General features: G+C 46.3%; 1 protein-coding gene across 1 annotated transcript in view; it reads right to left on the reverse strand.

Annotated features, from left to right (window-relative positions):
- GPLD1 (glycosylphosphatidylinositol specific phospholipase D1) overlaps nt 1–15,087 on the reverse strand; it is a 586,386-nt gene that overhangs the window by 253,762 nt on the left and 317,537 nt on the right. The window contains exon 12 of the mRNA XM_078685714.1: nt 2,949–3,069. Within this exon, the coding sequence (XP_078541840.1) occupies nt 2,949–3,069 (121 nt within the window). The remainder of the gene's footprint in view (nt 1–2,948; nt 3,070–15,087) is intronic.

The following is a 15,087-nucleotide window of genomic DNA, read 5'->3' on the forward strand; positions in this document are numbered from 1 at the left end:
CTGACCATACTGCCCCGGCGGATATTACACTGTTAGCTGAGTTCTCCCCAATTGCAAAACAGGAATTACTCACGATTATAGACCGAGTTAAATCTGGCTCTCAGGTTGATCTATGTCCTCCTGATGTGTTTAAATTGGCACTGCCAGGAGTTGAGAAAGAAGTTTTGCATCTGTTGAATTCTTCCCTTCACACAGGACAGGTCCCTCTAGCTTTCAAAGAGGCTCGCCTGATTCCTCTACTAAAAAAACCTGGATCGGACACGAAGTGTTTGAAGAACTTACGACCCATTTCCCAGCTGCCTTTTTTGGCAAAAGTGATCGAGCATCATGTGCTGGCATTGCTCTCAGGACATCTAGAGAGCAACAACTTGCTGGAGCCTAATCAGGCGGGGTTCCGTGCCAACCACAGCACGGAATTAGTCATGCTATCAATCCTGGATGAACTGAGGAGTCGGGCTGATATAAAAACACCGAGCGCCCTGGTACTATTGGATCTCTCCGCGGCTTTTGATACCGTGTGTCATGAACAACTATTGTCGCGGTTGAGGTCCTTTGGTATCAGGGGTACAGCACATGCATGGCTTACATCATTCCTGCAGGGCAGGACACAAAGAGTACAGTTGGGGGATCTTCTTTCTACTTCTGCTCCCATCACTTGTGGGGTTCCACAGGGTTCTGCCCTGTCACCCCTACTCTTTAATATCTACTTGCAGCCTTTGATTGCACTCCTGAATAGGATGGACTGCCTAGTATATAACTACGCCAATGACACCCAGATAATTATCCGGCTGGATGATGGCCCGGGAGCGTCTACCAGGTTGCAGGACATACTTAAAGCCACGGTCAATTGGATGTCCGAGAATTCCTTAAAAATCAACCCGGTCAAGACGGAAGTGTTGCCTATTTTCATCACGGGCAACCCCTGGAGCGAGAAATTCTGGCCTGCGGAACTGGGTGTGCCACCGGAACCGGCGTCTGCAGTCAAAAGTTTGGGCTGTACGTGGATGACAAACTCTCCATGAAAAAACAAGTCACCACGGTAGTGGGCACCTGTATAGGCCTGATGCGACAATTGAGGAAGATCTCTGCATTACTCTCATTTTCCACCTTGAGACACGTGGTCTCAGCCACAATCCTGGCTAGGCTGGACTACGGAAATTCCCTGTATATTGGTCTACCCCAGCGGCTGCTGGATATGCTACAGGGGGTTATGAATGATGCAGCCCGGCTGATTTATAAGAAACCTAGGACTGCCCACTCTTCCCCTCTGATGCAGGAGCTACATTGGCTCCCGATTCGGCAGAGGGTTGTATTCAAAGGTCTGTGTATCGTACATAAGGCGCTGTACGGTAAGGCACCAAGATACTTGAAATCCCGCCTGTCCCCATACACACCGAGCAGGACTTTGCGCTCGTCGGACGCTACCCTCTTGTCCCAATCCCGTTTTAAGCTGGCCACGGTGGGGGGACGTGCTTTCTCCAACACACTCCCAGCTTTATGGAACAAACTGGCCCCAGAGCTAAGGAAGGAATGCAATCTGTTATCCTTCAGGAAAAAGTTAAAAACCGCACTGTTCAAGCAAGCATGGAGCAGCCTCTAGGCGTGGTGTTAAGATCAAGTAAATACTGAACCCCACTACGTAATCTGGACAAACAGCGCTTAGAGACCCCGGTGGTTATAACGCGCTATACAAATTAAATAAATAAATAAATAAATAAATAAATAAATATGCAACTCTACAGTGTCACCCTAAAATGGTAAATCTGTGGTTTTGAAACATATTTGTGGTATCTTCAACAAATACGATACACCAGAACCTGTAAAAGGTTTAGACTAGGCCTGGGTGGAGGACGTGGATTTGCAAAAAACTCCGCTCTGTATAGCGCAGTGGATTTTTTCCTTGCTCGCGCTCGCCAATGTTAAGTTGGCGAGTGCGAGCGAGGAAAATCCAATGGTAGACCACCTTCTAGCGAGATTTCTCAATTCAGGTGGTCGTGAATGGTCGCTTGCTCAGTGAATTTGTGATAACGGTGTCTGAGTTTGTATCTAATGTCTTAATGGTCCAGATTAGTGTTCACATGACTGGATATTCCCAATGGCTGAGACTCAAAAGAAACAGGTGATGCAAATTTCCTCTAATATGCGTGTCTCCTGGCCTTACAATGTGGGTGGTTTTCCACAGGTGGTGAAGAGAGAGGAAATATTGGGAGCATCCAAGAATGAAACAAGTGATGGAGGAAGGGGAAAGGTCTTTGTGGGGGGAACTTCTAGAAAGTTTTCCTACTAGAAATATGCAACTCCACAGTGTCACCCTAAAATGGTAAATCTGTGGTTTTGAAACATATTTGTGGTATCTTCAACAAATACGATACACCAGAACCTGTAAAAGGTTTAGACTAGGCCTGGGCGGAGGACGTGGATTTGCAAAAAACTCCGCTATGTATAGCGCAGTGGATTTTTTCCTTGCTCGCGCTCGCCAATGTTAAGTTGGCAAGTGCGAGCGAGGAAAATCCAATGGTAGACCACCTTCTAGCGAGATTTCTCAATTCAGGTGGTCGTGAATGGTCGCTACCGCTCGTGTTGAGAAACCGTCCGTTCACATTGAGGAAGCTGCCGCTCGAGTAGAACGTCTACTCAAGTGCGCAACTCCGCATGGCGTGGCAAAGGTTTTTAGTCACTTCACTTCGCAGAGTTCCGCATAGCGGAACTCCGCTCGGGCATAGTTTAGACAATGAAGCTTTTAGATAGGAAGTATTGACATCGCAAAAACTTAAATGATGGTGTGAAGGGGCCTGATTCGTATTGTATATATTTTCAATGATATCCTGGCAGAGTGTGTGATGTGAGTAGGACGTTTGTAGCACTAGATGCTATAATGAGTTATATCAGAGAAAACCTCATGCAAAATGCACAGCTAGAGAGCCTTGGAAAAGAAAACAGAATCTTGCCTTTGCCCACGAATTCATTCGAAATTGCACTCCTTTTTCTGTTGAAATGATATCTGCTCCCATTTTTTCCATGAGTGAAGAAGACGCAGCCCTGTGGTTTCCATTTCTGTGCGCTTTAACTCTTTTGAGAGAAAGAATATATTATTGTATTTTGAGCACATGCCTGCACTCGGTCACATACATTGATTTCACCACCATTAAACAGTATTTCATTTTTATGGTCAATGATTTGCAACCGCTCTCCAATTAACAAGGAAGCTTGGATGAGTGACAAAAATGAAAAAGTCGCACAGAAAGATGTCCCAGTTTCATTTAACAAAGCCGAACAACTCATTGTTTTGTCGTGCAGACCTTTTTCCCCTTTGTCTCCTTAATTTTATGTTGAAGAAGAGACATAATAGAGCCAACAGTCCTTAGTAACTGGCACCAAAGCTATATCCAAGACTATTTTGTATCTCTTGGAGGTTTTCTAAAATATAGTGTCAAGGAAACATTGATGGGTTTACCACCTTTAAATATAAATCATGCAGGTCAGGCCTAAGGGCAAATACATTACTATGAAAAGCTCTAACTAGTGTTTATGCTGGTATATTGATCCTATGATAGAAAGGAGCTCTGAGTATATTTTCCAGGAGAGTGTGCTTTTTTTTATGTATAGCAGACATCACCAATATTTACATCAGCACATAGTAACAATTAATGATTCCCACCGCTTTCCTTTCCCGAGTGTCCTGGTAGATTTCTAGGAAGCGTCGAACAGGAGTAAAATATCTAATGTATATTGATATCTGTACAGATCGTGTTGTTACTGGCACATCATGAAGACATGGGGGATCCGTAGAGCTTAGTTTCCATATTGTGTTAAGTATTGTAATTGCCCAACTGCCAAGGCCTGATAATGCATGTAGGTGACCCCTGGAGCAGAGTGAATATCTCCATTGACAGAGACAAGCATGGATCTTGCTGCTGTACCTGCTGATTGTGGGGTTACATGCTGTCTATTTGTACAGAGGTTAGACTAAGCTTAAAGCACTGCACAGGCTCCACTGGCCTGAAATGCTGCTGCATTTGCCTCCATGGAAGCAAACAGGTAACTCAATGAGTACAGAAGCAGGAAGACATAGTGCCAGGAACCCTATCACTACTCTCTCCTCAGATGTAGGATTAGATCAACCAAGCTCATGGTGATGGTGGCTGGCAAGCACACTCCCTATGTGACATTTCTTATTACCATTTGTGAGTTCTCCCCTGCCACCTATTGCCCATTCACTTAGCCATTAACCTCAGTTTTTCATGGGTTGAGCACAGCTGCTTCTTCACTGTCAGTGGCCTGGGATCTGTCTGGATTGTGCACTAATTAGAAATAAATACTCAAAGAGGTGGTGTGTGGTCCTAGCATAGGCCCTTCACGCACACATCCCAACCCCCGCAAGGGTCTGAGACCTGTCTGACCATTTCCCCAAAGTAGTAAGATCTACTGAGGCGGAAACACCCTCTGGAAGTGGAGCAACTGATCTAGTCTTGGTAGCTGACTTGAGTTACAAGATATTCAAACATTCAATTCATTACTTTTTGTTTCTCCAAATGAGATGCCTAAGTCCACATGGTATGCCTACATATAAGTCCCATACTGGTTATTATACAGGTGTCAAGCTACACCTTATTGATGAGGCCCAACAATGAACTGCATGGTCTGATGTTGCTTTTGTTCAGATCTAAAGGGGAGTTATCCTGGCAATATAGGCTTTACTGTGCCTATTGGGTGAGGACCAAGTTTGGTGTCTCATCTATAGTTGCAGAGTGCACAAAATGGACTGGAATGCAGCTGGAATAATTAGCAGTGGCTGAAATTAGTTGAAGTATAAAATGTATCACATATTTTGGTTGTGACACCCAAGAGACAAATTCCATCCTTTATTTGTCTCCTTATGTTTTATGAATGTGAGCACAAACGTGTGGATGAATACTTAGTGAACAAAACACTTCTGTAAGGTCCAGACTTAGTCGCATACTCAGCACTTTGTTCAACATCTCAATTACCACAGCCCCCTTCACCCAAGGACTGGAGACTGGAAACATGCAGACGTCAACGCTCTATTAGATTAACCATCATCAGACCCCAGTGAACTCTACAACTACCGCCCAATTCTCCTGCTCCCATTCCCAGACAAAGTACTTGAAAAAGACTTCAACCAACAACGTTCCTCACATCTTAAATAGAACATCTCATTCCGGATTATGCAGCAACCACAGCACTGAGCCAGCCCTCATCGCATCTACCGACGACATCCAAGCCCTACTTGATGGAAGAGATATCTGATCCTCCTAAACTTCTTGGCAGCCTTTGATACAGTCTTCCACCACACACTCATCACAAGGCTGCACAACATAGGCATCCAAGAAACCACTCACAGATTACCTCTTTCCTCACCAGGAGAATGCAAAAATTCAACCTTCCCCCCTTCACCTATGAAGCCAAGGAAATCATCTGTGGAGTTCTTCAAGGATCCTCACTCAGCCCCACCCACTTCAACTCTTATATGACACCTCTGACTAGAATCGCCAAAACCCCCGGACTCAACATCATATCCTACACTGACAACACACAACTCATCTTCTCACTCTCTGAAGACACCACCAAGACCAACTTATACAACTGCATGACAGGCATCACCAACTGGATGAAGGACAACTGCCAGAAGCTCAACTCGGACAACACAGAGGTACTGATTTTTTTAAACAAAAGCTCCCAATGGGAAGCATCCTGGTGGCTCTCAGAACTAGTTCCTATTCCTACCTCACTGACCAAGCTAGGAACCTAGGTATCATTCTGGACAACAATCTAACCATGTCCTAATCGTCTACTCTTCCTGCTTCTTTATCTTCTGCATGCTTCATAAGAAATTCAAATAGCTACCCCAAAGCTCAAGAAGCACCATCACCCAGCCCCTCATCTTCAGCCAACTGGACTATGGCACCACTCTCTGCGCAGGGATCGCAGCTTACCTCCTCCGATGAGTAGATACCATACAGAACGACGCAGTCAGACTCGTCCGGGATTTCCCTAGAGAAACCCACATCACCCCCTACCTCAGGGAACTCAACTGGCTACCTGTACATAAAAGATGCCAAGCCATGTCTTCCACTGGATTCAAGCTAGCCTGGCTGATGATGGCTGATTAGCCAGAAACCGGTCCCAGAATGCTTGTTTCCGGTCCAGGGAAGACATGGCTTGGCAGTTCGGGTTGTACTGTTCCCATGAGGCACAGGGTCAGACTGGTTGCATATGGCCATTTCTGAACTGGGGTGGTGGAGTGAGCTAAAGAATGATGATGGATTAAACCCAGATTAGTTGACTGGGGGTGAGTGCTTTCAATATTCAACACTGTGGCATTATCAGGATCCTCAGAAAGATCGGATCTTATCTCTCCCCTGATGCTAGGAAACAGGCCACAGTGGCTCTTGTCTCCTCGAGACTGGACTATTGTAATGCACTGTATGTGGGCTTGAACAAAAGCATGGTTCATCGACTGCAGATGGCCCAGAACGCAGCAGCCAGGCTGGTCCTTCACCTCCCTATGTGTTCGTCAGTCTCCTCGGCCAGGAGAGAGCTTCACTGGCTACCCGTACAGTCCAGGATCTCCTTCAAGCTCCTTTGCCTCGCCCATGGGGCTGTCTATGGCTATGCATCAGAAGGCACTAGGTCTCTCCTATTTCCCTACGTACCTAGCAGAGCTCTTCGGTCCTCATCCAAAAATCTCCTTGTGGTTCCCAGATTTGTAAGAGCAAGATAAGGAGGCAGGGCTTTTTCCACTTTAGTTCCTAAGCTTTGGAACTCTCTCCCCCCTGTCCTGGTGGGACAGCCCTCTTTGCATGCTTTCGAAAAGAACTCAAAATCTGGCTTTTTCGAGAGGCATATCCGTAGTCATGGATTTGGTGATTTGAGACCTGTTTAGCCTGATTGTTGTTTTTATCTGGTGCCTTGATGCCCTTGGGCTAAGTTGCGCGGTACTAAGTCTACCTTCATTCATTCATTCCATCCATCCATCATCCCCTTTGTTTTTGAGGTTGAAACAACAGCATATATTTGAGGACTAAATTTCCGTTCATCATCAGATTTCAGCCTCAGAATTTGACAGTAGGTTTAGGAGTAGGCTGTTCACCAAGGACTTCTGCCAAAGAAATTGTTAGCCAGGAGGAGAGAACTTTAGTTTTGTCCAAATTTATCTAAAGCTTATTGCAGATCTTCCATCTCCTGATGTCGTTTGTACTCTTATGTAAAGAGGAGATGGACTAATCCCTCTTAGAGAGAAAAGATAATCTGGATATCAATAGCGTAAGAACATAGTAAGCATTCTGAACTTCTAGCAATAGACATCACAGGTCTAATATAAATGTTAAAAAGAAATAGAGATAGTATGAACCTTGAGATACTCCAGTATATACTGCTGACAGTGCAGCAGTCCAACTCCCTAAAGAGACTACTTGGAATTTGTTCTGTGAGAAAGAATTTGAACCACTCAAGGGCCAGCCCCTTTATACTGCAATCAGCCTGGCTGATAAGATTGTTTTCAAATGTGTCAAAGGCTGCTGACAATTTGAGAAAAATTAAAGCACTTTTGATGTTTCCAACAGCAGCCCTTTGTGGGTTATCTTGTACTGGAAAAAGGGTAGATTCCATGCTACGGCATGATCTAAAACCAACTTGAGCATCCTCAAGGAGCAGGTTGGACTCTAGATATTTATTCAGTTGATTGGCGACCGCTTTTTCTAAGATCTTGGCACTGCCAGCAACAGAGTAATAGTGCAGTAGATTCAGAGTTTAACACCATCTTTTTCTAAAGAGGCTTAAGAATCCTAATGTTAAGTCTTTCAGAAGAATTCTTTGGTTCAAAGAGGATAAAATTATCCTTTTTTTTTGTTTTTTTGTTTTTGAAAATTTTATTTTTTTGTCATTTTCAAACTGTATACAGACACAAATCTACCATACATTCACATTTTCCATCAGGTATAGTGACAGCATCTATCAAGCAAGTCTAGATAGTCCATGGTTACATACAAATCCAGATAATTACCAATCGCATAGCAATCCCTCATAGAACATATAGGGGCATGTAGCATACTATTCATACAAGGCAGTATGTAAAAAAAAAACAGCAGGCCCTTCAACGGGCAACTAACGTGGCGAATAACATGCTGGTATCATACTTCTCCATAGGTTATAGCCTATATAGTTATGACGCAGCAGTGCATCCATTGTACTTCACAGTGCGGTCACACGCCATCCTTCATCCTAGGCCCTCAGGGGAGTTCTCCCTCCCTATCTGTATTGTCTCTGCTCGTAGCATGTAGTTCTGTAAGGGCCCCCAGATGTCCTTAGGCCTGGACGCAATAGGTTGAGTTTCTGCATAAATCTTATTCTGTTCCTGACAGTACAACACATCCTGTAGCCAGTCTTTGAACTTCAGGGCCCTTCCCCTCCCCATCTACAGGCAATCCGCCTCTTGGCGAGCAGCAAAGCAACATCTAGAAATTTTCTATAGGTTCTGGGTATCTGTGCAGTGTATCCTAATAGTATATTCAACGGGTCTTTGGTTAGGGTAGTGTCCAACATTAATTCCAGTGCATTATGGACCTGTTCCCAATATTGCTCCACTTGGGGGCATTCCCATGATAGATGGAGGACGCCAGCTCCAGGTCGTTTACATCTTTCGCAGCAGTCATTATCCTCCAAATTAAACCTATATTTGTGTGCTGGGGTATAGTATATCCTATGTAGGAATTTATAGTGGATAATTTTGAGGCGACAACTAGATGTGATAGTTCCCGGAATATTACAAAAATATTCCCACTGATCATCATTCACCTCCCTTTTTAGGTCCTCACTCCAGTGTACCCTAGATGACCCCGCTATTACCGGTGTGTGTGTCCGCAAGCTACTATAAATATGTGACACCAAATGTGCTCCGTCAGCGCTATTCAGGACAGTGTGCAGTGGTCCCACACACTCCGGCTCTTTGGGGTAGTCAGGAAGCAGTGCCTTCATACCTTCCCGTAGTCTGATATAGTAGAAGACCTCTAATGGGGTGGGTGTGATATTTCCAAACAAAAGGTCACGTGATCGAAATTTACCATTTAGAAATAGATCTCCCCATGTGAGTATGTTCAGCCGCCGACACATATTTTGAAACCCAGTTTCGCGCAATAGCTCTACTCTGGGATGATAGGTAAGGGGCATACGTGGTGCATATAGGAAAGTAACGCCTAGGTTACGTGAGATTCTCTGCCACGCATCTATTGTAGTTGTCACTGTGGTTGAAGGAATATCCAGCGCACTGATAGGAGCATAAACGACCCCAGTCAGGGGCAAAGGTCTAGCTATCCAGTCTTCCGCAGCTATTTGAGGCATAAAAGGGGTGGGTTTAACCCAATGGAACAGGTAGTGAGCTTGCGCGGTAAGGTAATATGCTTCAAAGTCTGGTATGTCGAACCCACCCTTGTTATGTGGTTGCGCCATAACAGCCCATTTCAATCGCGATTGTCGCCCACTCCAGACCAACCTGATCAATTCTGTAAGTAATGTTTTAAATAAATAGGCCCCCGGGTAATACGGGATGTTGAGAAAGTAATATAGAAAACGGGGCAGAATAACCATCTTGATAAGTGACACTCTGCCAGCCATTGACAGCGGAAGGGCAATCCATCTCGCGATACTATGGCGTAGTTTGGTGATTGCCGTGCCATAATTTAGTCTTAGCGTCTCTTCGCTATCTCTAGATATTTGTATCCCCAGATATTTCAGGTCTGTGTGACACCATTCCATTGGGTAGTCTAGAGTGAAGTCGGTCACTGCAGATGTTAGTGGATAGAAGTGCGATTTTCCCCAATTAATTGTTACTCCTGATAGTCCACCAAAGACCACAAATTCTCGCAGTAAAGCATTTAGCTTAGTCTGAGGGTCAGTGACATATAATGTAACATCATCGGCATAGAGGGACACCGATATTTGACGCTGCAGACACCGAAAAGCGCTATCTTGATGTAGTTGTCGTATTCGACAAGCCAGTGGCTCTATCACGATCGCGAATAGGAGCGGGGACAGTGGGCATCCCTGCCTCTTGCCCCTTGTTATTACTATTGGGTTGGAAAGGTGTCCATTTATGAGAATTTTGGCCATAGGCTCAGTATAGAGCAGTTGCACCCACGATATGAACACAGGTGGGAACCCCATCTTCTGCAACACAGTAAATAGGTATCGCCACTCCACCGAATCAAACGCCTTAGTTGCGTCTAGAAAAACTGCAGCGAGAGGAAAATGGGGGGCTACCATCTGTATAAGTGAAAAGAGAGTGCCCAGGTTATGTGAGGTCGCCCTGGATGCGACAAATCCCGACTGGTCTGGGAGTATAATCCTCGTCATGAGCAGAGACAGTCGTGTGGCAAGGACCTTGGCCAATATTTTCGCATCGCAATTTATTAGCGACAGTGGCCTATAGAAGTCACAAAATCTAGAGTCTTTACCCGGCTTCAGTAGGGATGTGATCACCACTTTGCGCATTGATCTGGGCAATATTCCACACTCTAAGGAATCCTCAAATACTTCCTTAAGGACCGGAGCCATGATATTTATATAACACTTATAGAATTCTGCCGGTATACCATCCAGGCCAGGCGCCTTCCCATTGCTCAATGACATGATAGCTTCCCTAATCTCATCCAGTTCCAGGGGCGCACTCAGAAAGTTCCTATGTATGTCACTGAGCCAGCATAGCGCTACGTCTCCCAGGAATCCATTCAGATCTACCTCTCCCGAAGCCTGCGTGCTACAAAGGTGTTCATAATGTGTTTTAAAGGCGTCCGCAATAGTATCATTGTCTTTACAAAACTCTCCATCAGCACTTTCGACTTCCATAATTACATTAGTACTACGCGTCGTCTGTATAACTCCCGCTAACGCCCTCCCCGGTCGTTCCCCTTCACCATATGTGTGGCCAATCCAGTATTTGTTACGGAATTTAGTTTCGCGAAGTGCCTCATCCTCGTATTCTGTCAATTTAACCCTAAATTCTCGGTGCGCCTCTCCCCAACCCGTGCCTTGCATTTTGCTCTCTAACTCCTTCATTTCATCCTCCAGCTTTCGGATTGTGCGTTGTATATCTCGCAGCACTCCAAAACTCTTCGCAATACACCACGTCCTAACCGTGACCTTAAAGGCCTCCCAGACTGTCACTACATCATCAACCGTGTCCTTATTCTGAGGAAAAAATTCTATTATATCAGTTTCTAGTTCTGTCCTAAATACTGGGTCCAACAGGGCAGTAGGGTGCAGGCGCCAAGCAGGTCTGGGGCGATAATATCCGGGCACAGTCAACGTAATTAACACGGAGCAATGATCCGAATGGGTTCTGGCCAAGTGTCTAGCCATAGTCACCCCAAGAGCCATTTCTCTGGTCAGGAAGCAATAGTCAAGGCGCGCCCATGTGCCTGTGTATGAAGTGAAATGTGTGCCTTCCCGCTGCGCGGGATGCATGTGTCTCCAACTGTCTATCAGCTGCCCCTCTGCCAGTATACCCTGAAGTGTCTCTCTCATCCTAGGGTGGAAGTGTGCCTGCCCGTCCGCTCTATCCATAGCTGGTGTAATTGCCACATTAAAGTCACCACCCCAGATGACGTGTCTTGATCCGGCATCTAGTATTTTCCCCCACAGCATCGTAAAGAATTCTGGAGTATCCACATTTGGTGCATAACAATTAACTATGGTTACAGTGCTACCTCCCAGTCTCCCCATATCAGCACGTATCGGCCAGCTATATCCGTCAGTTATCCTAATAATGTAAAAGGGACCGTACGTCTCAACAGTATGGCTGCGCCTCTAGCATAAGAGGAGTAATTGGAAAAGACACGGAGCCCTGCCCACCTGGAGGCAAAAGAGGGGTTAGTGCGCGATGGTGTGTGCATCTCTTGTAGCATTACCACATCAGCCCCATGTCTATCTAAGTATGCTGATACCTGCCTGCATTTTCTAGCATCTTTAAGCCCCCTGATGTTCCAAGAAAGTACTGTAAGTTTAGAATCCGCTCTCTCACCCATCACCAGAAGAGGCAAGCCATTTGTGTAGTATGAACCATGGACACAATGTCATTCCTTTCATCCATGTATCACCCGAACATTCGTACCAATGAGTAACTTCAATATGCAAACGACACCAATCAGTCTGCACAACGACATCCTCTGCCCATCTTTCAAATGCCTGTACTGTGTCTATAGGTGCATATGGCGTCGAACAAACATCCCGTACCGCCACCCTCCTACTGTCCCCCCACCCACTGAAGCATCCCCAACTTCGCAGGAACAATGCCCCTCCCCACAATACCCACCAACATCCCCCCCACCCCCCAAACATTACCCAACAGACCCAGAGTGATATTTAGCAACATTGGGGTTCTCCCGCTGGGGGATCTACTAGAGTGCAACACAACCACCACCTCCTCCTCAAGCCTTGAAACTGTCCTGGCCCATGACCATGCCCGAGGAGGGATAGTGGGCCCTGGGATACATTACCACTGGGGTACTCGGCTAGTTCTCTTTGTAAAGTCCCCCACCTCTCAGCTGTGCATCAGTTCGTGTGAGTTATCAGGTGTGACCAGGATGCCGCACATGCAGCAATGGTATCAAGCTTCCTCATCCGTATCTCGTGCAGCATCCCGCTGAGTAGGGTCACGATCGTTCGCTCCACGTTGCGACTTCCTCAGTGTTCGTAGATAGTCCTCCACCTGTTGCGGATTTGTAAAGAAACTTTGTTTCCCTTGTTGAGTCACTCGCAGACGTGCAGGGTATAGCAACGCGTAATCGACTTGTGCATCGCTCAGCTTCTTCTTTACGCCCAGGAACCTGCGTATTTCTTCTTGTACCAGTGGGGTAAATTCTGGAAAAATAGAGAAATTCACTCCGTTATATGCCAGGTTTTGTTTGGTACGCGCTGCCCTCAGTGCCACATCGCGGTCCCAGTAATTTAGCAGCCTCGCAATGATAGGCCTCGGTAGGGTACCGGGTTTTGGTATAGGCCCCAAGGACCTATGCGCTCGCTCCACTATAAGTTTATTTATTTATTTATGGTTTTTGTAGAGCGCGACACTCATCCCAAGGGATATCACGGCACTAATACCAAGTGAACACTACTGGAAAACTAATGCAATGGGGCCCAAGTGAGCACCACTGAAAACTGAGGCAATAGGACCTAGCGATGAATGGGAAAGAGGTGGGTCTTCAGCTTTTTCCGAAACAGAAGATAGTTTGTGGTGTGTCTATGGTCATCCGGAAGCTCATTCCACCTCCTGGCTGCCATATAAGAAAAGCAGCGGCCACCTGTTCTAACTTTATAGATGCATTTCATCCTGGCTAATGCTGATTGGGCTCGTAGGTTCCTGGTGGGGACGTAGAATTCAATCTTCCCTGAGAGAATGGTGGGATCCGTCTTATGCAGGACACTCTGGGTGCATGATAGAGTAGTTTAAGGCGGCCCTCTGACGCATTGGAAGCCAATGAAGTGTATTCAGACATTCCAATGCCGAGTCTCGCCTGCCCTTGTCACAAATCAGTCTTGCCGCCGAGTTCTGCAATACCTGTAGTCGAGAGAATAGATGTTCATTCATCCCCACAAATAACGCATTGCCGTAGTCCAGGCGGCTGACCAGTAGGGCCTGTGTTACTGAACGCCTACAGTCCAGGGGTATCCAGGGAAAAAGCCTAGCCAACAGCTTCAAAATGGTAAATCCCTTGCCACAGAGGGATCGCACATGGTCTTTCATGGATAAATCATCATCCATGATAATCCCCAAGTTCCTAGCATGTTGTTTAGGGATAGGGGCGAAACCCAACGAGGGCGGCCACCATGAGATGTCCCACACTCGCTTGGCACCGCCGAATAAAAGGATCTCGGACTTCCCCGCATTCAGTTTTAGGCAGTGGGCATGCATCCATTGGGCCATTTCTGAGAGACAGCCATGAAGTTTGGTTTTAATAATATCCGGCTTCTCATTCAGAGCCACCGTCAACTGCGTATCGTCCGCATATGAGCAAATGCCGATGCCCCACTTCCTTCCAATGTCGGCTAAAGATGACATGTATACATTGAAAAGAGTGGGGCTCAGCGAGGCGTCCTGGGGCACTCCACAGTCGATGGGGGTAGGCCCAGATTGAAACTGACCCATATGGACCGCCTGGGAACGCTCACTTAAAAAAGAGCAGATCCATTTCAAGGAGTTGGAATAGACTCCTTTTTGCCGGAGTATTTTCAGCAGACAGACAGACAGACAAATTGCGCGGAGAAAGCCTCAGCTCCTATGGCCGTCAGGAGTAGTTTTTCTATGTAGTCCTCCATCCGACCAGTGTTTGTAGATTCTGGTATTCCCGTAACGCGTATGTTATTACGCCGACTACGAGCTTCCAAATCTTCGTTTTTCGCAGCTATGGTGCGGAGCAGGTTGTCCATACGCGTTAATTGTGTTGTGTGTCTTGCAGTGATCTCGCCGTTGTCCGAAATGCGCCTTTCGGTTTCCGCTAGCCTCTCTTAATGCTGGTCTACTTTGTGGACTATGGCATCCATTCTAGAAGACATTCTGTCTACTTTGTCAACCACTGTGGCGACCCCCTGTCGCATTTCTTGCAAAAGCTGACGCATGTCCAATTCCGCGGATGCTTCACTGCCTCCCGCCATTGCATCAGTGTTTTTCTCAGCTGCCGCCGAGTTGGCTTTCGAATTCTTTTTCCCAGCTTCGAATGACAGCTTCGGTTGACGAGCGTCTTGTCTCACCATCATGCTGCCAGTCCCAGGACCTCGTGGGCGCACCACAGCCAGTGTAGAGGTATCACAATGACAGGCAGCCACTATTTGGTATCCAGACCGGTATCAGTCCCTTGTCCAGAAAGAGCTCGTATCAGAACTCTAATTACCAGAGGGCGCCCATACACTGCATGGCCTCTCGGCTGCGATAAATCAGCAGATAGTGGGAACAGACCCGATGTATTCACTTTTTGGTGCAAAGTCACACAGTCTATGTTGTTGTATGCAGTATCCTGTGATGGCAATCATAGGCCCTGGAATCCCACCATAGGTGCAAGGCCCCAGTGCACCAGCATG

This window comes from Lissotriton helveticus, chromosome 4_1 (genome assembly GCF_964261635.1).
Source record: "Lissotriton helveticus chromosome 4_1, aLisHel1.1, whole genome shotgun sequence".
Taxonomy (NCBI): Eukaryota; Metazoa; Chordata; class Amphibia; order Caudata; family Salamandridae; genus Lissotriton; species Lissotriton helveticus.